At 39.5% G+C, this 26785-nt stretch overlaps 1 protein-coding gene across 3 annotated transcripts in view; it reads right to left on the reverse strand.

Moving 5' to 3' along the window:
• NYAP2 (neuronal tyrosine-phosphorylated phosphoinositide-3-kinase adaptor 2) overlaps positions 1–26432 on the reverse strand; it is a 140004-nt gene extending 113572 nt beyond the window's left edge. Inside the window, exons 1-3 of one of the 3 annotated variants that reach the window (XM_061453003.1) lie at positions 25837–26432; positions 25072–25574; positions 18357–18599 (exon numbers count right to left, since the gene is read on the reverse strand). In XM_061453003.1, the coding sequence (XP_061308987.1) occupies positions 18357–18562 (206 nt within the window). In that variant the 5' untranslated portion in view covers positions 18563–18599; positions 25072–25574; positions 25837–26432. Of the gene's footprint in view, positions 1–13645; positions 13770–18356; positions 18600–25071; positions 25575–25836 lie in introns of those variants that run through there. The other 2 variants (XM_061453004.1, XM_061453005.1) reach the window with 2 other exon arrangements.
• Positions 26433–26785: the final 353 nt, after the last annotated feature.

Genomic DNA, 26785 nt, shown 5'->3' on the forward strand with positions numbered 1-26785 from the left:
AGCCATCTGTAACAATGCAGGCATGTAGCTGAGGAGTTTGGGCAAGTTTTAAGGCCTGTTAGTGAAGCAGGGTGGGTATGTTAATAGGAATGCTTCCTGACATTGTCTTCAGAAGAGACTATGACAAAGCAGCAGAGCTCAATCTGAGACTCTGCTATTTTGTTCACTCTGTCTTTTTTTTTTAGGTATTGGCATCAAAATGGAATTGCCTTCACCTGCAATTTCCTGCTCCAGTATTTGGCTCCGCTTATGACTTGTGAAGTCAGTGGACTAATTCAGATGCTATAATAAGTGTTTCAAGGGGTTTGAAGAACTAAAATACTGTGTTCTTCTTGTACTGCGGTAGTGGAAAACAACCACCTTCCCCAAGTTCTCCGATTACTTTTGGGAAACACTATTGTTACTGTAAAAATCAAGGCCATGAATCCATTACTTTGAAATCTACACCAGCCAGAAAATCCAAATGGATCTGATGGAAAGAAAGCAGCACTTGCATTTTTGCTCATCACCACTATTAGGTGAGCACTCCATTAGTTGAGCGTATGAGGTATTTACCTGCCCCCAGCTGGATTTCCTAATGTTCTCATGTTCAGCTTTCCATCAGGCATCAAAGCATAAAAAAGCAGAATCTGAACAAATGTAACGTTCTTTGAAAACCAGTCCTTTATAAGGACAATAAGCACATCCGAGTTTCTTTTCCCGAATAGCTGAATTCTGCAGTGTATTCAAAGGCTAATACACTGAGAGCCATCATGTTAAACAAAGTAAAGATGACTGTGTACAGCCTGTGTACCAAACACTAATGTAAGTGCTCAGAGCTATGTTCCAACCACCAAAGACCCCAAAAAGAAAACCCCAAAACCCCAAAGAACTCCTATAGCTAATATTTTTACTTAGTTAAATAAAGTAGAACCTAGTAGCCTCCAACAGACATCTGAACTTATTCACAGTGCTTGGTCTGAACACAGTTAATAAGCATTCAAAAAAAGCTCCTGAAGTTATGTTCCTATTTGTACAAATCCCCTTCCTCAGGGGCTGCAGACCGATGCCAGGTGACAGCAGCTCTCTTCTGGAGCTACAAGCAGTTGCATTGATGTGCAAAAGGTTGGCTCTAAAGCACTGAAAAAAAACAGCTCTATCTTGTGCACTGGGTTCATGCTCAGATGGGACTTGCAGCTGGCACAGAGATGAACTGTAGAGCTTGCCACCCAAGCAACCCCCCTGTAATGCTTTCCCTCAGCCTCCTGCAGTCCCCCGGCCTCCCTCCTTGCTGGTTCAGGGAGCAGGAGGCACCACAACACTATTTATATACAAACTAGCTACTGCATAAGCAGCAAATCCATGTACTGAGCAGCCAGCGCTTGCTTTGCCCAGCAAAATTTCATGTACTCAGAAGAATGAGTGTCAGATTCAGCGTGCATGAAGGCTTGAGCTCAGGAAAGCACCTCTGCAGATCACACACAACCACAAGCCATAGAAAGCTCAAGGCAAGTTAGTGCAACTTTGTGAAATCAGATACAATTAAGTACCAAAAAAGTACAATAAATGTGCTGAGCATGTTAAAAGTCATCAGATATGCTGACAGCTTTTTCCACCAATTTCCCACCATTGCCTTAATACAAAATATCATTAATGAATATGTGGAAGGATAAAAGATTTTTATTTTTTTTTTAAATTATATCAATAAGTAATAACAAAATATTTTTTAACTAAGCCAGATGTACTATATGCCATTTAACCTTGGAATTGATGTTGCACTAGGAGTTCTAGCATGACTCTGTACAGCACTAGGGGACATGCTAGAAGAAAACACTACTTGTATTATGCATTAACTCATAAACTAGACTACTGTAGTTAACACAAATATCTGTAAACTAACTGTTAATGTGCATGGAACAATTATTTACATTCCTTAATTAAATAAAACCAGTTATATATTCCATAAAGTAGTTAAGGTCTCTTTTGCAAATAAGTATGAACTAAAATGTCTGGACTTCATAATAGTTAGAACAAGCAGGATTATCACCAGTATCTCAAAACAGAAAACATGCAAGGGAAAGACCCTTCTGCAACAGTGATTCCAAGAATTTCAGTATCAAAGACATTTAGCTCCTTTTTTAGATTTGACTTATACTATCTCCATGTTGAAACATGAAGGTGGAGAGTTGGCGATTACACACAGTAAAATTGGAAATTGTGTAGGAAAAGCTGTATGCCAAAGAAACAGCAAGGTACACATAGCATCGCTTATTCAGAGCATCAACATCACGGCTGCAGTATTTATCTCAGTCTTTTACAAAGCACTTCATAAAATGAGGTCTACAATAAATTTGCAGTTCTGATGACCTTGCCATTAAAGAAAAGGACTAAAAAAAAAAGCTTTTTTCTCCCTCTTATTTCCATAAAAGGGCAAATAAGGTTGAAAATAGCCAACCTCTCTTTCTGCTTTTTGTCACTGCATTTCATTTGCTCTCAAAGAACACCCCAAAGTGATTCTGAAAAATGAAAAAGAGAAAAAAGCTAGGAAATTCAGACTGCTGCACAAAGGGGTAAAGCTTCAGATCCGATTCCTTTTCATCTTGATAATTGTGTGTCTAGAAGCTCAAATGTGTAAATAAATATTATTTAAATGACAATTTTTTCCCTGACTACCTGTTTGGGGTGGAGTAGAAAACAATTTATCACACACACACATGCAAAAAACATGCTTTCTGAATTGAGACACAGCATGTTGTGTCTCAATGGGTAGTGGTGTTGCAGTTAAAACAGATCACCCAGCAACAAAGCTTTGCCCTTCTAGACTTCACTGGTGGAGGCTCAGTTCCTTTTCTTAAGGCAGCACGCAATTTTGTCTACGTTACATGTGGGAGACAGTGGATCACTGAGATCCCAAAAGGAAAAGAAGCAGCCAACAGAAAGCCCTTGCTGAGCTCCTGTGGCCTAGGAAACAGCTTTCCAGAGAGATAAGCACATTTCAACAGGACAACTGGAACTTAATCCTTGGCTACACAATGACAGCTTCCACTGCTCAACTGCTGCCAGTGCAAGTTAAAAGAATGATCATCTGTGAGAGGCCAATGTGTCTGCAGCTAGGTCACTTCTGATAAAGTCTTCAGACAATGTGTTTCATTAAAACTTAACCAAGACTCCTTTTCTAGCCACAAGGACCAGAGAATAAGCTACAGTGATACTGAGGGGCTGATGCCATCTCCCTAAAACTCTGTCATGTCTCCCTAAAGAGGAGGCAAGAGGTTACCTGCATCTACAAAAACAGAGCTTGGCAGTTGTTGTCCCAGAGCAATTTTTCTAGGGAAGTGGCCTGCAGTCTGGCTATGCTGAAGCTTGGTAAAAACATCTACTTTCTTCTGTCCTGCTGAACTTCAGTGAATGGAAGGCTCACTGGAGCAAAGTGCAGAGGCCAAAATTCACACTCCAGGACAGCCCTTCACCCCAGCCTTCCCAAAGCAATATCCGACAAAGGAGTAACACACCTGTATGGACATGCTTTACCACATCAGAGCTACTAATTGAACATTAATGCAGATTTGAGCTTATTATTAGGTTGGGCAGAAGTGCATATTGCCCCAGTATTGTGGCGAGTTCTTCAGTTTTACAGGCAGCATTTCACATTAGCTAAAAGTGAATCTTTGTTAAAGAAAAAGCAGTGGAAGGTGTTAGCATTCTTTTTACTGCCTATTCTAAAACTACTAGATGCCTGCCCTTCAAACTGAGAAAATGGATAACTTAGTATGGCATAAATCTTATCCTGTCTACATAATTGCTACGGTGACACAAACGTAAACTTCATTGTGGCACAAACTTGCTTTGCACCCAAATAAATTGCAGTACTTATCTCAAAGTGCAAGCACAACACAAAACATTTGAGAAAAAGAAACATAAACTGAGTCAATGACTCATGCCGGTCAAGTTTAAATTAACATCAGCATACATCAATAATGGAATCATGATACAGGAGCACTGAACACTGCTCCTATTCAAGCAAGAATGTATCATTTCCAGGGAAGTGTAACTGTCTTTTCCTAAAATATTGGACGTTTATACATTTAATTTTTTCACATTTTCTATGTTATCAGTTGAAATACACGCAATATATATAGGTTTCAGGAGTGAGAGGGAAATGAAAATAGTTGACATTATACAGTCAGAAAAAAAAACCACAGGTCAGACTTACAGGTCTTGTGTCATTTTCATATGCCCTTCTGAAAACTGCATGTGACAACAAAATACATTCCGTTTATTTTGCACATAGCATAGAATTCAGGGCAGTCCACAGCTCTCGCCCTTCTGAGTGTTTGGGAATGGTAAACAAATTGGCAGATAATTATATTCTGTCTCTTAGCAACCTTAACTGTCTTGTAATGAAGTTATTAGGCTTTTTTTTTTTTTCTGATTTATTCTGGTAACGGCATTTTTTCCATAAATTTTAGACAAACCCCTTTTGTGCAGAACCTCATGGATTGGCCCATCATTAAATGATAGCCTAGATCAACTAGTGAAAGCTACCATCTTGTTTATAATCTCTTGGGAAGATGATACACAATAAACATATACTGAGGACAAACAGATGACCAACTAGGAAGAGGCTAGTCAAAATATTTTGTCATGAGCCTAAATAGCCTTTTCCACAGCCACAACGACACATAAACACAATATAGAAGCCTATCGTTTAAATACAAACTTTTAGATAGGAAAACTCCCAATATTTAAGTGAAGAAACAAAATTTTAAATTCTGGAATAGAAGAGAGGTTTGGGCCAGGGATTTTCAAAAAATATTTGATTCTGGTAATCGCTTTTGAAAATGCAATCCCACTTGTAGGCATGAAGAAATTCTGAAAAGCTGGTTCTTTGCCTCTACACCAAAAGGGAAATATTGCTGCCACTGCTCCACTCCTGCAGACCAAGCACAAGGCAGCAGCAGCAGCAGACTGCCAGGAGCGGTTGTCAAAATCTTCACCACATTTCAGTGGAATGGGCAGTGTCTTTGTTCAGTGCCTTCCTAGGAAAGAAATGATGTCTAAGTTCTCTTTCCCTCTTAATAGTATCAGAGAAGGTATTAAGAACAAAGTAGTTAAATATGCTGAAAATCAGTATTGTCATAAAAATACAATTAAAACAGGAACTTAAAATACCTTATTCTGCCAAAAGATTTTTTTAGTACACACCATCTTATAATGTCTCTTAACTCAAATGCTGATTTTGCATTAGAATCTTTGTACAATCACTAGCAGAGCTGCATGGATGTACACATCAGAAGAGAGCACATTTTTTATCTGTGCCTCTAATAAACACAATTCTGCTACTCTGTTTAATGATCAATTTATATACAAGTACCTCTCCAAATTAAATCCCAAAGCAGGTTATTGTTCCCTTACTGTGGATCATCTCCAAAATGGTAACCAAACAATAAACTCATTTGAAACAGAACACAAGGAATCAGCAGTCTATTAGCTGAATAGTGTTAATTTTAAGTATTCGCACCTTTACTGATTACTTCAGACATGAAGATGAAAATGTCAGGCTGGAAAGGGACATTGAAAACAGGTTTTCCTTAAGTTCAAAAGCAACACTATAATTCCCTATTCATTTCAACACAGGGACCTGGGATTTGGTTTCTCTGTAACTCTTTGTATATTGTATCTACACAGCAGACATAGAAGACTAAATAACTTCTGGGCTTTTTGGGGCAATTAAGACCAATACAGTTTCCAAAATGTATTGCTGCTGTGCAGAGTGTTGCTCTCCATTTCAGTCTGGCACCTGGCGATGTATCTGGGCTCAAATTATGTGCTTGCCACAAAAACCTCAGGTTCTAACTAGATAATAAAGAAAACCCATGACACTTCAGTCAGGCATTCAACAGAGGAAATGCAAACAGAATAGGAAAGGGATTCTTTTCCACTACATGATGTTTTGGTATGGAATCAGTTTTCCAGCAGCTCTTCTCTGAGCACAGAACAGTGCCAGTGGGCAGTAGAGATGACAAGAGGCAACATACACTGCACCTGCTTTTCAGCAATGGAATTGGGACAAGACTGCATTTCTGCTTTTCCCCTTCCCTTTGGGGACAATAAGGTGCAGACAGACTTACTTGCTCAACTCCAGACCTACCTCTTAGCTTCTCTTCAGTCATCACTACTCATTCTGTTCAGGTTGCAGCCCCTCAGATTTGCCAATCAAGTGCCATAAATAACCTCTCTTAAACAAATCAAGTTAGGAAAAACTTGTATCAGGCTACATTTTGCTAGGTGAGGAGCTAGAGATCATTGTCATCATCATCATCAGGTCTAAGAGGAAGTGTGTTAAGCAGCAAGGAGCAAAGATGTTTTCAGGCAAATGTTTCAGGAATGCTTTGTTGATACTGGAATGAACCAGAGTTGTGTTTGGGTTTTTTTTTTTGTTTGTTTGTTTATTTTTTTACTCTCCCAAAATCTAGTAAGAAAAGCAGATATCATTCACTCAACTGCACTAAAGAACCCCTTAATGTCTAATTAAAAAAAAAACCAAAACACCCAAACCCACTACTTTATATTTCCACACGGAGTTTTTTTAAATGACACAAAAAAAAACACTTATAAGCAGAGTTTTGTCAACATTAATCCATGATTCTACGATATTTTAAAATCTCAGCACAGCATCTAAGAGGAGAGGAAGGAACTTGGGCAAGTTGATGCTGATGAAAACACTGTGATGCTCAAATACAGTTCCCCTTTAAAAAGCTGCCAGGGTCAAGAGAAGTCACATGGCAAAATGGTGTGTGTCTGGGTCTGTGCAGGCCTGTTTAATAAGCCATGAAGCTCTTTGGCTCAAGTAGTGCATGTGTCATGTGATACAGGGGTTGCCATGGCAAGTACATATGCAGCTCTTGATCTGCTTCATCACAGACATAGCCGAATTCAGATTAACAATGCAGGAATATGACTGCATAGGAAAAAAACGCTGCACTTTGCTTAGCCTAACAGTTTGGATGTAAAGCTGAAATATTCTAAATTATCTCTCAAATGGTATTTGTGATATGCCGACTAAATTTTTTTAATCTCAAAACAATAGCCACACAACACAAACATGATCAGTTCAGCCTTTGAAAGCAGCTGCATATTTGGCATATGTTTCAGCACATGAATTTCAGCAACCTTTTCCATTTAAACACACAGAAAATCATATTTCTGCTTCAGCTCTCTAAACACAGATATAACTGCTAGAAAGAAGAATGGGGACAACTGTTTCAGTGAAATAACAAAACCCATGTCAAACCAACTCTAAAATTCATTAATTGCTTTTTTTAACGTCCACAGGTTGATAGTCAATACGCAAGATTCCTGTGAAAGATGTTCCTGGCACTGAGGTAGGAAACCCATCATCAGAGTTCTAATGTCTGGTACCAAAATGAAGTGGCTTGCTAATTTAACAAGCTGATGAAAACCTGCATCACATAGGTTGTCATTCCTAACTCAGTGATGGAATGTGGCTGGGCCTACTTGCAACCCAAAGCCAGGTTTATGGAGATGATTCTGTTTCAGTAGAGACAGCCATTGGACTGTTTTACTTGGCTGAGGTCAGTTCCAGCAAGGCACCAATGCTCTTGTGCTTTTAGGAACCTCCCCATGGTGCCAGGATCTAACATTAAATGCCCAAAGACTTTTGGCATACCTTGACCTTTAGCATTTACTACACATTCAGGTGATTTTCACATGTGCTACTGCTCCAAGGGAAAATACATCCAAGTCCTGAAATAATTTCAGATACTGCTGAACAAGCAACATTTCAGCAAAAATTTACCAGGCTCCTAACCATGCAGAGTGAGCACACGAGCCTCTGAGCAGTTACCTAAATGCAGGCAGTTTCATTCAATTCAATGCATCTGGAATTTTTAATAAAAGTTAGACCTTTGTCTCCATAAGTTTTGCACAAGTGCTTGAAAAGGGGTAACCTGTACTGAAAAGACAACTGATTCTCTCAGTGCTTCCTTTCAGAAAAAAAAAAAAAATTAAATTTGAGCTAAAGCCAAATGGATTTCCCTATCGCTACTCCCACTTCCAAACTCTTCAATCACTTACAAGGCACTGGTCTTAAAACCTACGGCACCATTCATGCCTGTAATTGCTACCAACTCGGGGCATCTGGGAGTGTGGAGCTCTCCCAGCACATAAAGAACAAGGGGTTGCTTTTGTTCTTTCCCTTTATTAGAAGATACTGTGCTGGGGCTTCATGGGTTAATTTTAGATCCTTCTCTTTTTTAATCTTATGCTTCTTACTCCACTTAAATTCTTCATGTCCCTATACACATCTCACTTCTATTGTGTATCATAGGTTTTTCTCCAATAGCAATAAAAGGGAAAATCTCCATTGCAAATCTCTTGCTGATTTAAAGGAATCAGAATACTAAAACACAAAGTGATGCTCCAGGATTTCCTCTCCATTAGAGTGCATTTAATGTTGACTGTTATTATTTTTAATCGGATGCCCATAAAATTGAAGACCTGCATCATTACTGATCCAATCAAGATGTTTCTCCCATAACAAAATTGCATAACGGATTATATGGATTTTTTAGTGAAACTGCTTTGAATCTCTCTGCTTATGGAAGATGAGTATCAAAATCAAACCACAAAAATCATGGCTGCAGCTTCAAGATGCAAACAACCGGTTTTGTTGTGCTACTTGGTTTTGTTTATGACAAAATTGCTGACACCTCTCTCAAGTTCATCTCATTACCAAAAGTTAGAAAAATGAGGTCACTGCTCAAGAGCTCCTACTAATGTGATTTTGGTGTTAGCAGACTAATTTTTTAATTAGCCTTTCTTTGTTTACTCATTCAGACTTGCATGATGTGGAGGGCTGCAGGACTGCCTCATGTCAGAGTTACAAAGCTGAGCATAAGATAAATAACTTCTCATGTGCCTCAATACCTCTCTTTCAGCCCTGAGTTTTCTGCAGACAGCAGGCATTTGCTTCACCATAGCTGCATGCAGAGAAGAAAAACAAACTTTAAGTTTAATTATGGGAGATTATTCTCTAGATGGGCTACATTTTTAAACAATCTCTTTTGCAATACTAAAGGACTCAGCAGCTTCCTTTTGTCTTTAAAGATTCAATTAAAAGTATGTTTCAGAAATTAAATTACAGCATGAAATTAGCTAAGGGTATGAAATACTGCATTTGCCCTGGCATTCAGGGAAAGGCTGTACAAAGCAATTCACTTAATGGCTCCTAACATGTGATCTCAACTAATAACTAAAGTGCCCTCAGCTAGCAGAGATCTACTGGTGAGATACGCCCTATATAATCCACCAAAAGGAGAAATAGATTAAACTCCAGTAAATCTTATTAATTTATGGTAAACCCTACAGTTACTCTCATTTTTGATCTTTTAAAATGTTACAGTTTTGTCAAGTAACATGCTTGTTGGCAGGGATTTAGCTGGCTGCGGCCTTCTCAATCTTGACACGTTCCAGAAGCATCTGCCAGAGTCTATTGGAAGCGTTTGTTTCTCTCTAGCTTTCAGAGTACTGCTGGATGTATTCATCTCAACCACTGGGGATACACTCCAGCTTACTCTTTGCCATACTAATATAGGGAAGGAAATGAGCAGTCCCCTAACTCTTCAGCTGTCCCTTTAATCACCTGTTGGGTACAATTTCAACTCACACTGTGAGCTGTCTTTGTGCTGTTTGCGTGCACTGGGTTAGTGTTTCGCAGGAATCCAATTTCCATTTAGGGTCCTTGGGTGCTGTGCAATAAAACATAAAATAAAAACCAATTGCACTTCTGACTGCTTTCTGTGGGACCAAACCAGCTCCCTTTGCTCATTCAAAGGCTCCTATCAGCTCGTATGGGGAGCTGCAGCATCAGCACTGCCAATCGCCAGCAGTGCAGTGCTCCCTGGGGCCTGAGTAGTGTCACCCCCACACCAGCTCCACCACGGCCTCTCAGCACAGTAGATGGCTGCTGGCTCTGTGTTGTTGATGAAGGCCCTTTGCAGAGAACACACACCACAGGGTGGGGGCTTTTTTTGATTGTTTTGTTGGGGGTTTGTTTGGTTTTATATATATTTCTTTTTAAACTGACTTCACTTAGGATTGCAAGTCAAATTAGAGTGGAAAGCCAGGAGCAAAAATAAAAGGAAACTCAAATTAACTACAAAACCTACAGCTAGTAATGTCTCTGCAATCCATTTCTTCTCTAATCTCTCCTTACTCCCCATCTTAATCCAATTGCATAAAAATCTAATCAGTGAACATGCACATTCCTGTTTCCATACAAATTTTAGCCACTGATGTAGTGTAACTCGGCAACAAGATGCCCATCACCAGATGCTTCTGCTGCAGAGGTGGTCTGTACTGAGGCTCTCTGATTTCAGGGATATAGCCAGGAGCAGACTCTTCTTTAAGAAAATAAACATCCCAATTAAATAATCAAGCACCATACTATATTTGTGCTTTCCTGTGGAGGAAAATAAATAAAAATAGAGAAGCATGCGCAGCCTGCCAGAAGGATGCTGAGAACATGCAAAGGGAACAAATGCCTGCCAGCTGGGTGGGGCATTAAGTAACCTTTACTATTATTAAAACCAGCCAAAGCAGCTATGATTTACACTCCCACAAAGAACAATGCACTGAGCTGTTTCGCTCAAAGAACATGTTTGTTTTTCTTCAGCTTTATGAACAGGTATTGTTAAACAATGGGTTTTCCTGAAGGCTCAGAAAGATTCACTCATACTATTCTAACGCTAGCACAGGCCTTTAGTTCTGCTGGCTTCTCAGACTGGTGATGCTTGTTCCCAGTGTTTATTACTTGGGCAGAATTTCCAAAGTGCATGTGGCTGAACATGCATGTGTGCACATCTAGGAGTGTGGCTAGCTGCAATTTTGCTACTTATGGGCAATGAGACTACTTTCAGCATGCCTTCTGTACAGGTATCTGTCCTTCAGGTTGTAACATGAATTCTTAATTCAGGTCACAGGCAGTTACAACAGTTGTCAGGTGCCAGTGAACTTCAGCATGGAGTGCTTTTTTGTTACTGGAAGCCTTGAACCAGGACAGATCAATTTTGCCAGAAGTCCTGGGCTAGACTTTACATTAACATTACATGGCATATTAATTGTGCAGTTTTAACGAATGTTTCTCCATTAATGGAGTCCATCCTAGATGAGTTATACTCAATCTGGGCACGCTTGAGAAAACAGTCTTCCTTTTCTTTACCCAGTCCTTTTTTTTCTTTTATTCAGTCCTGTCGTGGTTTAAACCCAGGACAAGTCCTCACAATAACAGTCTATTTATTTCTGCTCTACTCTATACAATTTCATAATATACTTTCCAAACAAATACAAACCTTTAACTAGGAATAGCAGCACCACCAGAACCCTAGAGGGTTGTGCAAAATACCTACTTCACCATAGCAATAAATGCATCTCTGTCTTCACAAGAGGGGCTTTCTGGTTACAATCCCACATCCTATAGTTAAAGGGTAACAGAGTGAGAAAAAAAATAGAAATACAACTGGAATCACAGAATGGTTTGGGCTGGAAGAGATCTTAAAGATCATCTAGGTCCAACCCCTCTGCCACAGGCAGGGACACCTTCCACTAGACCAGGTTGCTCAAGGCCTCATCCAGCCTGGCCTTGAACACTTCTAGGGATGGTACATCCAAAAATTCTCTGGGTAACTAGTTCCAGTGTCTCACCACCCTCATATTGAAGAATGATATAATTTTCCTAATGTTTAATCTAAATCTCCCCTCTGGAAACGACTGATTAAAAGTCAGATGTTAAGATCCATATATCCCCCAGCATCTCTCAGCAATGGTATGCCATGGACTGTCTCCCAGTGGTACAACAGACCTCCTCCGGAATGACTCAGTCTGCCGAGGAGGCACGAGCCTGTAGGAATGGAATTGGAGCAAGGCCAGTTCCATTTACACAGGTGGTCACAGAGCCTGTGAATACCAACAGCATGGAGCCACTGACACTGGATTTTAACAAGTAGAAGAAAAGGGGTCTGTGACCCCTTTAGAAGTCCTCCGGGCTCCCTATGGCCCCACACTTCTGATTATGCTTTTAAATATAGCAAATGAATCCTGAGAAAAAATGCACCCACTTACATAGTGCACTAGTATACATCTGAGAAATCTGTGGAATGATGAAGAGGAGGGGATCATATAACATATAATTTCCTCACAGAAAAGTAGAAATTGTAGTCAGGAGCCCTAAGAACCTGGAAGACTTATTGAAAATAACATCAAGATTTAGATACCAAAATACCAAACTGACAATTATTTCTACTTTATTTCCTTAGATTCCAGGATTACCAAGCAGGCTATCAGACTCTATGGTTAAATTTTAAATGACATTTGTTGTATGACGGTCCAAAAATAAAACTTCTCAGAATAACAGCAACAGCAATATAATATAGTTTGCATTGTGTCTGTTGTTTACTTTGTGTGGCAATAATACAGGCGGCCATATGGATACGAGCATTTGGAAGGGAGGATTTGTTGGCTAGATCATCACATCTGTTTACTTATAAATGCAACAAAAATACATTTGGAGGTCACTGACTGCACAACCATTTTACTCACTCTTGATGAAAAAAAGCCATCAACGCTACTCTTTCTACATCAACACAACTTCAAAAGAGACCCTATGATATTTTCATGAGAAAAAGGTTTTGAAATCATACTAAGATTAGTCTCTATCATACCTCATCAGTCACTTCTACTAAAAAGATGGTATCACAGCAATAATTTAATCTAGGATGAAATGAGTATGCAGCATGTCCAGGAGGAAGATAAAGAAAACAATCAATGCCACAGTTAAACTTCCTTGTAACAAACACCCTTTGATTAAAGGAGCACATACCACTGACCTAATATCCAAAAATCACATTCACTGAGTGAACTCAGATTTGGAAAAAACAAGAAACAAAATCACAAAAACACCCCAATGAAAAGCCCATAGTGACACACCGAGCCAATAACAATAGGTTCACAAGCTTGTATGTTGTAACATCTCGAGTCTGCGCTTGCAGATATCTCAACTGAGCACCCTGCCATGATCCAAAATATTTATTGCGCTTCCTTCACCTTTTTCTTGAGGTCTGGCTATAAGCAAATTATAATCTCGCAAGCACAAATATTCCTGCAAATTTAGAAATCTGAAGTTCACTACGCAAAATCTCAACTACAGACAAATGTTCAGAAAAAGAAGAAACAGTACTTGAAACATTCTTTCACCTATTTTTCTGATCTAGAGATATTATTATAAACAGTAAGTTGATAATGAAATTCTTTTACTTAGGTTACTTTTTATTCTGGCTGAAATCTCTTCGTAGAAATTCCTCAGCATGTCCATATACTCTAACATTACACACGTTTTCTCAGCTAAACAGAGATTTTAGCAGTGAACAATCCCATGCCTAGAAATCTTTTCATATTTGCTTGCTGTCACCCAAACTTGATAACACTTAACTGTTAGCTGATGGACATATAACTTTTGTCTTGTTCATGAATGAACCTAAGGACAGGAATTACAGAAAACTACAGACAGATAAAATCTGATTTAGATTACTTTCACAACCTTAAAAATTAAATAAATAAACAAAAAGGAAAGAGAAAAATAGGATCTTACATTTGCCAATGGGTTAGTCTTCAGTATTTGATTTTCCAAAGAAAGGAGAGGTCAGGATGACAGCTGTTCATTACAATTCCTTCTTTATTACAAGAGCTTAACTCTCCCACTGACTGGCTGGCCCATTTCTGTTAGCTTTAGCTCAGGAGAGTGCTCCTAAAAGCTCCTCCTCTTGACAGCATCTGTCTGGATACTTCCTTCAACAAGTAGAAACAAGGCTTTCCACAGAACCATTTAGGTACTGAGAATGAGCTACAAATAAGGGAAATCATTAGAAGTAGAAATAAATATTTTCATGGCCAAGTCCATGATCTGGCAGAAAAAAATTCATGCCCACTAACACCATCGGCTTTACACCAGAGCAGTCACATCTTCATAGCGTTACAAATCAAAATGACAACTTCCCTGACAGAAACAGCAGCTTGAAAGACACCTAAAGACTAGAAGCCAGAACTCTGAAAGCATACACCTCCTAACCAAAGTGTACAACCCCAGCCACTCCCTATGATTAATGCAACATCTTAGCCTTCAGAGGAGGTGTAGGGTTCATTACTTGTTTCTTACCAAGATTTTGTATTTATACAATTAAAGCACTGGTGAAGCATCCACACAAGACCGTGTATAACAGATGAAAAGTACCTAAATATATACATTTCAATTAAGGATGAGTCAGAAAGCAACTGCTCATTCTAACAGCTGCCTGATATAAACTCAAAATACTCACCTTTTCCTTGGCACCTGTAACAGCTGAGGCAAATCTACCTTCTGTTCCCAGAAACTGCTGCCTATGGCAGATACTGTATCATAGCAAATGTACATCTCACAGTATTGCAACTCTATTGCCAGTGAAAATGATACCGCTTCATAACCGTATTTGCAATTTATAAGCTCTGTGGGCAATATGCCAGTATGTTCGCTTGGTCTGGACACAGCCTCATAAACAGACAATGATCAAGTAGTGAGACCAGACAAAAAAAAGATGGAAGTAAAAAGGTCTAAAAATTAGGTCCAAAATACATATACTAACATACTTTTTTTGTGGCTTAATCTCAGCTACTGATCAGCACATTAACCTTATTTTCTCTGCATGATCGCTAAATACCACACTAAAATTAGGTCAGAAATTCAGATCAGATCAGCTGACTCAGCCCAGCAAGATCAGACAAAGACTAGTTGCCTTTTTCCTCCCCCTCAATCCAATATGATGCGTTTATTCCCTGCAATGTACCATAGATCCATACATTTTTTCCCCACAATTAACCTATCAGAACCACACATGATGAGGCAGCAATCACATGGAAGGTACATCAGTGCTGCTGAAGGAACACAGGCAACTTATCCTTAGGAAGGCAAAATGTACAATCAAACAGCTTTTCTTTTTAGGTCATTCATCAGATCTTGTTTCCAAACTGCTCAGACTAATGCATTTCAATGAACTTTTAAGTCATTCAGCATGGTTATGAGATGATTTAGGTAAATAACAGCTGCTTCCAAATACTGTTGTGTGTGAATACCACCACTTTATTAGATAATAAATTACTCATTATTATGTTGTTAATATACATGATCAGCCTTCTTATAAAAGAGACCATCTGAACACTGAAATTGAATAGCTTCTTGAAAAATTAAATAAACAGACTATTAGGTAATTTTTGGTAGGTGCCAAAGACTTATAGCTGCCTTCTTTTGATTCCCATAAGCAAAAGGAGAGTGTTTGCTGAAACCCCCTCTTCTGCTCAAAATCTACCTGCAGTTAATCACAGGGGATGACTCCCTTGTTGCTAAGGAGATTGTTTTCAGCTGTCAGTATTCTCCAGACTGGTAGCACTGTTACCACACTGCACATGTGCACCACTTGCTATCTAGGCCACACTATTAGGAATCAGGCATAATAAAAATTCCCACCAAGATAAGGTAAAGACGTAAGGAATATAGTACAGAAAAAAGAAGGAATCAGTAATTCTACTTTACCTTTTCTGACTGCTATGTTTCAATAGACACCGTGGTATTGGATGAATCTCTGGAGGTTACTACAGGGAGCCGACTCAACTGCCTTCAGCCTAAGTGATTTCAGACATCATGGTTCCTTTAGTCGAATCAATGTTCTCCCTTGGTCTGCCACTGCTTTTAGTTTCCCTTACGAAGTATGGACTACAAATAGCTCATTTTCCCTCTCTAAGTTTACGCAGCAAACAGATGGAAAAAGAAACTTGAAGACAGGATTTCCTAAGGTGTTTCATCAGATAGATATGATTTACTCCCTCAATGTTACTGAGATAAGCCAAGTGGGGAGAGAGTAGAGGAGACCACCATAAACATGGTTTCCCACAGAAGAGTACTATATTCAAGAAACGTTGATGCCTCCAATCCACACACATATACATGCTGTTTCTCTGATAGACTCACTATATTGCTGGTAATCTTCCTTGTGTCTTCTGACTGAATGTGAGCACTACAGATCTGTTTTCAGTGGCCTCAGTTTAGCATGAGCAAGAATTACATGGTTTGGCTCAGCCCTAAATCATCTGCACTTATTCAGAGCTCTTCATAAAATCATTTTACCAAGATCAATAAATAAAACCATACAAACCAACCACAAGGAAGGAAATACTATTACCGCCATTCAAATTAGGTAGAGAAGCCTCAGGAACCAGATGATAGGCACACAACTTACTCTCTGCCCAAGAAACCTGTTCTGACGCTTAGTGACCTTTATGGTCACACATAGAAAAGTGCATGCAAACAGGTCAGCCAGAGCACAGCCTTATTAGCTGTCAACTCTGACGGCTGTATTCTAAATACATCTGTATCCATTGACAGTTTAACACAGTTTATCATCAAAGGAAGAAATTATCACAAGGACTGGGGAATATATTTTTTAAACCAGTTGTAAATTAATGTAATAGTTAAGTTTCAATAAATACAAAATATTTGCAATTTTTTTTTTCCCTCAGTAAGAGCCAGCAATGTAAGATGAGAAAGTACTCTTCATCTCACTACTTTAAAACAGCAATTTATTGACTAGCACTTTTGTATGCTCTCACTTAACACGTGACACAGATTCACATACTCGCTCTGCTTAAAATAACTAGAACTTAACTTCCCTCTCTGTCGTATTAAGAAATATTTTGAGGTAGGTCTCCCTACCTTTTTCTTCTTGGAAATGTTGCATTTTATGTTGCTCTTCAGTAATCAAAAGAAAGAGATGACCTCTAAATAAAGATTGCAAGAATGAAACCTAATGTGTATCCAGCACAGATAAATAAAAAGGAAACCCTAAACCCTCTTGCATTAATCTACTGCAAGGAAAAATATTTTGTCTCATGAAGCTATGCATAGAATACCTTCTGCTACAAGCAGCCTATGCCTTTGACACCCCAATAGTTTGAATCCCCCTAAAGATCACCCAAAAGCTCAGCTGACAAGAAAATAAATAGTCCAGAAGGTACCACAATACACATTGCATGGGTTCTCACTATTCACCTACATTTCACATTATTCTTACATACAAACACACACACACACACACAGATACCAATTAGTGACAATCCAAAAAGATCTACTTCCTGCAACATAAAGCAGCCATAATTTTGTTTTATGTTGCTGCTTCTCCCTCCTGTGACAAACTATGTTCTGCTCTTTTTCCTTTTCACATTCCATCAAAATTACCAGAGTACAGAGCTGTTGTTGGAACATTTACAGCACAACATGTCTGTTATACCTGGATGCACAGCAGCCAAGACAAGGCATTAAATTTAATCCCTTAAAGAGAAATACAGAAGATTCATGCTGGGGTCAAACAAATCAAAGGACCTCTTACCAGTTTGCGCCCAAGCCAGCCATGTATAAACATACTAAAGCTTAGCATTCAGATGGAAGATTAACCTGTATTAGACAATTTGTACCTCCCCTCAAGAAAATATATTTTAACATATGCAAATGTGTGTAGAATAAATATTTATATTTATCCCATTCAACCTTCTTTTCTTCTCTGAGAGGCTGCAGAGATTTCATTGTTATCCATTGGCACAAGAAGCCAGGTCATATGAGTGCTCCTCTCATTAACTTTCAATTAAAATCAATGGAATTGTTCAAGAGCCATTATAGGGTTCTGCCCATCAGGGGCTTGATCCATTTTCCTTTAAATGGTTGCAGTATTTTTACTGACTTCAGAGAAGGCAGAATGGTGAGAAAAACATAAATAACAGATTTTTTTTTTTTTTTAAACATCAGACAGCAATTTGAAAAATTATTAAATTTGAAGCATCAACTCAAGGAGAGTCTATCTTGGCCTATGAGGCTGTCCCTGTCTTGCAAGAGCTCATCTTGGCACACAGTACACAACTGTTCATCTGAAAGCTTCTGAAAGGGCCAAGTGGATGAGGACCTGTTTTCCACTAGATTTACACATCCTGTTCCAAACACCAAAACTTTTTGTTTGTTTGAACCACAGCTCCTGAAGATGCCATACATGCTCTAACTGAATATATTTGGATGGGAACACTCTCTTCCACTAAGGGAGGCAGAACCATTCAGTATCATATAAAGCATATGCAATTAGTAGCCTAACATGAGCCAATGCTCTGTGCTGCTTTTACAAGCAAGCTGATTTGAAATCAACAGGTCTACACATATTTACCATATCTGAGAGCAAGCCCTTCACCATGCATTCACTCTGCCACACCACTCGTCTTTTTATCAAAATATTTACCGTTTTATTGCTTCTTCTTGTTTTCGGCGTTTTTCACTCTTTTCTTTCAAGTAAGCCAGGTTTGTCTCATTCCTCATGCGATCATTCTCTCGAGCAATGTCTGATGCATTCTGTATAACCAAGCCATCATAGGCCTTCATCCCCATATCTTCAATATACTGGAGAAAAGCTCCCAAAGTGACCTCCTCCTGATTAGAACTCATCATCTTGCAGGAGATAATGAACAAAGGAAAGCAACGTTTCCTGCAGGTTGAAAAACACAGAATACCTTAATCAGTAGGAAAATAGCTTATGGTTTATGACAGCGAGATTGTATCAATTGCAATTAACATCTCTGTAAGAGACAAATTTTTAGACTTTCTCCTGGCTAAAGATAATAAACAAAGCAATTCAGAGCACAGAACAACATTACTCGAGACAAAAGGAGATAAGACCCAAAAGTCCCTTTTTTGCAAGCAATGCAGATCCAGCCATATACATTGCTCAAATTCCAAACAAAAAGATTTTCTCTCACCCCTTGCCTTTTTTTAATACCCTTCAGTTACAACACCACCAATCACCCTGGATCTCGGTTTGAATTGGACTAAAAAGGCTTACATCCCAGGATAGCAAGTCCTTTTTGCAGTTTAGATAAAGCTGCACCAGAGCACATCACTAGACAAAACCCCTATTATCCAGGATGTTCTAAAGTTCAGGTGGAAAATACTGTTCCATGGTTTGGAACAAAAAAGTTCAAAATTTTTTTCAGGTTCAAAATCCAGAAAGAAATGTTGTGAAATAGTTTCCTGTGTTTCTTAGTAATACAGATAGGAACCCCTATGTCCTGGTCATCTGTTGCCCGACACAGTTATTGAAGCTCAAACAACAGATGAGAATTCCCAGCTAAGCTGGGATCTTCAGAACTCTAATGGCCCCGAATTCTCTAGCCTTCTATATTTCTTCCACAGGTATTACAGACACTTGGACACAGACACATTTAGATCCTGGTCACTCCTGGCTCCATGGCAGGCAGCCTAAAAGCTCTCAGAAACGCCCCAAAGGTTTTCCACTCAGCAGCAGACACCCTGGGAATTGAACTCTGGTGTCTAGACATGGGTAAATATGACAGGTGACTAAATGTGAGGTATAATTTCAAGAAACATAGCTAGCAAAATTCTGTACAACTGCATTGGCTACTTATAAAACAAGTAAAACAGAACTTTAAGAAAACAGAATTGTACCATCTTATTTTAAATACTGATTACTGTAAAGTCCTGAGACATATGATCCTAAGTGACACCATCCTCACACAGGCCTGTGAGCGGGGTCCTCATCTTACAAAGTCAATGCAGAGCATAACTGAGTGACCTGGCAGCTGAGCTCAGCTCTCAAAGGCAGGTTTAGCTTTTTCACTACTAGAGCATCCTTCCTTTCCCTGAAGAAGGATGGTGTGACTTCTCGGAATTTGCCCGAGAACCATGCCAGTACTGCAACTAGAAGTGATCTTACTGAATAGTCAATAAGTATCTGTCTGCACACAGATTTTAGGGCAGAGTCCCTGCATAATCAGCAAGAAAAATCTTTCCTCTGTTTCCTAGTATACTGCCACATTTCTAATCTTTATTACACTGTTAGACAAGCAAAATTCTGACCAGGCCAGGCAATGATTAAAATAAAAAAAAATAAATAAATTAAAATCTCTTATACTCTATCAATCCACCCTGGGCCTCCAGACACAGCCCTGAACATGAGAACAAAATGCTTTTATATCCATCCGCAAGGATGAAAAGGAGAGAAATATTTTTCCACCTTTTAAATTTTTACTTCCCCATTGATTACCTGAATCAACAACAAGCAGGTGGTTTCAGGCAGTTAATACTTAAAAAGTACATCAATATTGTTTCCCTTGCTCTCCATATCAAAATTATTTCTGTACAGTGGTAACCTGACTGTTAAAATAATGAAGATTCAGAGGATGCAAAAGGTCTGCTCCTATCACCTCTTCTGCCTTCCAAGATATCCTTTTCTATCAACTAAGCCCGAATATGAGTGTAAGGCTGATGATCAGGGTCACTAAATTGATCTAAAAAGTATTTTCAGGCATGGGTATAGGTATTTCCTACTAATCCCGGAAGGGCAAAACCAGTAAGTGAGGTCTTAGAGCAGCTCAATGTGTGTGCATGCATGCAATTTCACACAGCTTTCATGTTGGAAGTAGCTAAAACTCCACGGGCTTGCAATATGTATTGAGCCATTCTATATATTTACCATAAGTGGCACCATATCTGCAAACAAGAGAATTGTGAAGCTGAAAATGAGCTAAACAGACACTATCAATGTTACTGATGCTTCAGCAGACATCATTTTAGACCAATCCCTAACCTCTCTGATTAAGAAAAGTAAGTCCATATACCATAGTCCTGGTAGTCTCTGTCTACAGCATGAAGCCTACCTGATTAAAACCAATGCTAACAGCATCAACAGCTCTAACTTCACTGTCTCCACACTCTTCATACAGTATTTATATATGTTTTTTGATGTTAAAGTCTGGGTCATTTCCCCAGTAGATGGTTATTTGACTATATTTTCCATTTTGGACTTCTAGTAAAACCTAGTTTCTGCATGTTGAATTAAATTCAGATAAACCTGGACAACAGAGATACCCCACCCTAGTGACCTTCATGGCAGTTTTGCCATTATTTCTCCAGGGGCCAGATTTTACTTCTGAAATATAATATGAAGTTTTATACTGAAGAAAACTTCAGCAGGCTTTCAATAAATGCAGTTCAGATTCATTTTTCCCCAAGACATATACAACTTGATCTGCTGCACACTCTCTTTGATGACAATACTGCATATTTTTTTCTCATTTTTTTCCCTTTCTGAGGTCAAAAATAAGCTGACACTTACAGATATGCTGCATCTCCTTTCATTATGATAGTTATTTCTCATATGAGAGGATAAAGTCATTCTTATTGCAAAAAAGATTGAATAAAATGCCTTTATTTTGCTGCATGCACTGACCAGATACTTTATATGCTGGTTTATCACTGATTTTTTCTCTTACTGAAGTCATGCAGAATGGCAACAATTTACATAACATTTAGTAAATAGATCAAGATATATTCTTTGTCTTAACAGGGGTCCAATCCTGCAATAGAACTTAGCAACTGTAGCTACTTAGCTCCCGTGATTACTGATGCTCATGACACCAAATTCAGTTTGGAGTATTCCCAGAAGGGGTTGGAGGACTGTCAGATATTTCAAAACCTTGAATCAGCATTTATGGCACTAACTTTGAAAAGCCTCTATACCAGTAGCAAGCATTTTCTAGTTAAAACCTCATGTATTTCCTGCCTGCATGGTATTTTACAGCCTCTCTGCATTTACTAATATTGTACAGTTGTGGGTGCTACACTTAAATAGGGAATAAAAATGCAAAGACCTGGGGCAAAAAGCCTAATTACTGTAAACATTTTTCCAGTATTAGTATTCCTTGTACAGCACACTATGACCTATTTTATTTAAAGGTATTAACATCACTTCAGAGAAACTATGTTACCTTAGTAAATGCGCTTTGTGACTGCAATAGGCCATAGCCAATCCATGTGCTCCATTGAGCTGCATGCATTGCTTTCTGGCCACCCTCCTTGGAAAATGTGTGGACAGCACTGATCAACTTTTGATCAAAGGTTCTGCTGACTGGTAAACTCAGGCAGTGAGCAATTCCTACCATCTGCCAGGGCAGACACAAGCACAAGCTTCTGTTTGAGTACATTTATATTTGATTAAAAACATGCAAATGCAAGTTGATAAATAAGTAATATAAAGTGTAGGTGAGGCACCACCATTTTGGCCCCCCTTAACATGCACATTGCCACCAGGTATTTTGTTAGCTGGTAACAAGGACCATAGAGAGTCACCAGCGTATTTGCAATGACATTGTTTTCAGTGCATTTTGTTCTCTGAAACCAAGCTGTCCTAGAAAACTGTAACTGTGAGTTGCTCTGTTTGGGAAATTCTTTTGACAACTTCTTTCTCTTCCCCTCCTCATCGTGAAGGAACAGTAGGAGACAGCAGAGAGAATGAAAAGCCCTGGATTTCAGCTACTGAAGCCAACACACTGAGAAGTGACCAGAAATTGATGGGAGGAACTTTGTTGCAAGTGTTCACTGAACATGAACATTTTTGGAAATTCACCTGAGTACAAGGACACAAAGGAGTGCTCCAACATGTTCAGGTTGCTCTTAAAGGTCAAACTCACACTGTGCGAAACCTCATAGAGAAGAGAAGAGAAGAAAACACAACACAAAACAACCAATCCTGTTCACTGGCCCCTCCAGGTACTCCCAGATCAGAGGGACACTGGCAAAGGACCACAGAGCAGCTCGCACTGTGCAGTCAGCTGTCAGCAAGGGAGGAGTAAAGCAAGATTTTTCTCTTCTTCCCTGCCAATGCATCTGGTTTACTTCCAAGGTCAAGCAGTCCCCTTACCAGTTTGCCTAGAAATATTTACATAACTAAATACAAGATCTTTGTATCGATTCAGATACAATTTCTATGGGGAGTGACGCGTTGTGCTTCACCAGACTGTTGCATACCTTACTTCTAATTTAACTGTTTGCTTTTGATGTCAAACATACAGCATTTCTGGTCAAACCCAAACCCACCTCCTTTTCATACATCAGTGTGCAAAAATAATGAATTCAGAAAATGAGGCATAATCGACCCAGTATCACAGTATCAAAGCAGTGCTATACATTAATATTCAGACACACAGTTCCCCCTCTTATTCACGAGGATCCCCAAAACATCAGTTGCTTTACAGCATGCTTGACAGCCGTAAGCTGCAGCTGTGCTGCATTGAAAATTGGCAATGCTGACGTTAAACTGAAGGAGCTTTTTGAAGTAATGACAAAGGCACTGATTGCCTTCTTCCAAAGAGAGGGATATTATTTTTCCTTTTTAAATTTTAACATAGGAGAATGGAGCCTGGAAACACACAAGTGGGGTTGCCCAAAGTCCTGAGTCCAACCCCTAATTTATAAAGGTCTACACAACTCTCCAGTCCTGCCCATCTCCCTTCCAAATACTGCCTCCTCTCTTTGAGACACATCTGCTTTCACATTACCTGTCAACTCCCTCCACTAAATTCAGTGGATTCTGCACAACCCTCGAGTTTGAGCTGTTGCATTTTAGTTTCTTGTAAGGCAATAAGAGCAAAGTAGACAGACCAGCCATATCCAGTTTTCACAAACCGCTGACCACAGCAGCACTAATAAGGACCTAATGGTATTGGGTGTACAAAGAATACTTTCACTGCAACCAAAAAAAAAATAAAAAAATAAATCGGTGATGGAAAAATATACTACAGACTACTTGGCAGAACTCTGTCTCTTATCTTAACTGTGCTTTATACCAACTGAACTTTGAAATACCTGAACAGTTGAGTGTGATGAGACAAATTTCTAGGACATGCTTTTTAGAGTTGCATTCCCTGCTCATTCTTAACAATGAGCTGGCATTACTGCATTCACACACAGCGATGCATTCAATTCTAATGTCAAAGAGGAAAGACCTTCTGAAATAGCCTGCAAGTTTCCTACTATATATCATTTGGCAACTTTTTATGCAGATATTTAAAGAAAATTAACCACTACACTCATTTGGAAGTACAAAATACACTTTGCATTTTGACTGGGATTACAGATTATATACCTTGTCCTCATTATACTGCACAGAATGAGCTCTGGCACCTGGGTGAAATCACTGAAGCTAAGTAGTGCTAAGCCCTTTACTTAAAGAGGTTAAAAGTAGCTCCTTCAAGAAGGAGAATCCTTGAATGCATGGGTTTAAAGAAATAGTCAATTTCTACAGATGTCCCACCCTTCATAGGGGACAGTTATGCTCAGTGTAGTTTTAAGAACTGCAAAAAATACCCTGAGCCTTAAATTCTGGCTCCCTTGCTAGTGCCTTCTGAAAAGGGAAAGGTCTTTTCTAACAATGACTCCTCTATGACTCTAGAATGTAAAGAGCCGTTGTTTACTTTGCAACACAGTAACACTTTTATCACTTCTATCCCCTGAGGAAAATAATACTTCTTCCTAACTACACAATGCTGGACGATTACAAATCTAGATTCTGAATGGCCAGCACTTAAGTGCAATTATGACATTTTATCACCCCAATATTATGCAGAAGACTTACGAATAACAAGAATAAAACCACACACAGACATATACAGACACGTTCTGTATGCAAACAGGAGCGCATTTGAACTCAGAAGAAAGAATACGCTCCTTGCTGATGTATTTTTCTTCCTCCTCCTTAAGAAAATGAAATGGAGATTTCATTGCCACCAGCATCACATTAAGATGCTGTAAAATATTAATTGTGCAATGTGTCTAAGTAACTAACATAGATGTTAGAAATTAGGGCAATTAATTCATCAGAAAATAGCAAACAATGTTTTTAATTATTTAACCATGCTTTTTACAAACAAAAAAATTCAGCTGCAAAATGTCTCTATTACACGCACAATCAACATGTGAAGTACACAAAACCAGACTTCAGCTTTTAGTTTAGCAATGGCTTGATTAATACCTCCTAAAAATACATGCAACTTCATCATTATCTATTCTGACTACTCATTATTTCATTTTGTAATTTTTTCTCTTTCTAATTAGCACCGTATTTTATTAGCATGCTTATATAACGTATTAAAATATGTACGTACCAAAATTTAAGTCCACGGGGACTGCTAAGTGCAATAATCAAAGGTGACTTTTGCCTGTAAAAGCCCTTTCCTGTGGTTATCTCAGTGCAGTCGGAAGGGATATTTCAGCACCATAAGAAACAGATTTGCAGTTAGGCTCAGTTTTTTCTTCAGTTAAAGTGCATTAAATCTTGTTGGCAAAATTGCCCAGATCGTAGAATTCGACATCACTACAAGTCAGTGTGTTACATTAAAGATCTTCTTAACATATGATTAAAATGGCATGGAAAGTTTGGCTTTCTAAAAAAAAAATGCAGTGGCAAGAGAAGACAGGTGCTTGCTTCTTTAAATCCACATTCAGAGAAGAGAGGGTACAGATAATGGGAGGGTATAAACAACACCCTGCTTTGAGGTCCAGCAGAGGAGAAACGGGATGATTTTTACCCACTTTACAACATAGAAGATTACAGCACCATCATATGCACTAACACTGAGATTTCTAAGGTGCCTCATTTGAATATGTTCTGTGGAGACAAAAAGAAAGGAATATAAGGAATGGAAAGCATCCTATCCAAATGGCTTCTTGCAGAAGGAAAGACGCTCTCTCATTGCCACTTAGATACAGAAGGTCTGAGGCAGTCTAGCTCGTGCCATCATCTCTCTCTCTCTCCCCCCCCCCCCCCCCCCCTCCCCGTGACTACAGGCAGGCTTGCTCTCTCCAGCTGCCTTAGTCAGTTGATGCTGCTTTTGATTAATCAGGGATTCTCAAACAAAGAGCAAGCCTACCTTCGCGTGCCAGCAGGGCTGTGGGGCTCCTCTCCCGCCGCAACAGTCGGGCTGCCCCGGCCCCACGCGCAGCCAGCATCCTAGCACCTCGGACAGCGGCCGCTCCCCCGCGCCAGGCCCATCGGGCGGGCGGGCGGGGCGGCGGCGGGGCCGCGCCGGGAGCCGGAGCGCGGCAGCGGCGTCGGTCCTCGGCTCCGGGGTCTCGGGCGCTCGCAGAGCCGCCCAGCTATAGCTAGGCAACAGTTTCTCTTTTAGCTCCACTGCACCGCAGACTGATTAGCACGTAATCCAGTGGGGGGAGAAAAATAAATAAATCTGCATGAACAGCACTGTACATCACATTTAGTCTATAGGTAGGAAAGAGTATGAAACAACGCCCTTCCCCCCTCCTTCTCCCTTCCCAAAAAAAGAAACTGTTCTTCCACGAAGAATGTGTAAGTTAACCTTTAGCCCATGTTATGGCTCAAGGAAATGAGCGGCCACTTAAAAGGAACATCTAAAGCTCTGTTTGATACCTCATATTGATGTATCTTTTGCACTCACCCTCACTGTAAAGCAGTGCAAGGCACACAATTACTGCTGACGCAGGGTAGCTGCTGCTAAGGGAAAGAGGGGTGGAGCTTCCTAACCTCATCAAAACAACCTCCAACCACCTGCTCCCAGTGCTCGGGAGCAAAACTGTGCTAGTTGGACAGAGCAGCATTTACACTGGTTTACTTAGATCGATACCCACACTCTGGAAAGAAGCATTTGGCCAAAAAACATTCAGGGTGCAACTATGCAGTCTTGTGCTGATCCAGAATTTGTGAATATAATGGTTTGGGAGAAAACATTCCCTTCTTTCTGAGCTGGATCAATCTGTGGTGTTGTTCCTCCTCACAGAACATGTGCAGTTTTGCTTTCTCGCCTCTAAACCTGCAGTCTGGACACAAAGCAAAAGCATTCGCTC

The sequence above is a fragment of the Pezoporus flaviventris genome, unplaced genomic scaffold, assembly GCF_033815535.1.
Source record: "Pezoporus flaviventris isolate CSIRO_AGI_PZ_B2104156 unplaced genomic scaffold, CSIRO_AGI_Pfla_v1 ptg000013l, whole genome shotgun sequence".
Lineage (NCBI taxonomy): Eukaryota > Metazoa > Chordata > Aves > Psittaciformes > Psittacidae > Pezoporus > Pezoporus flaviventris.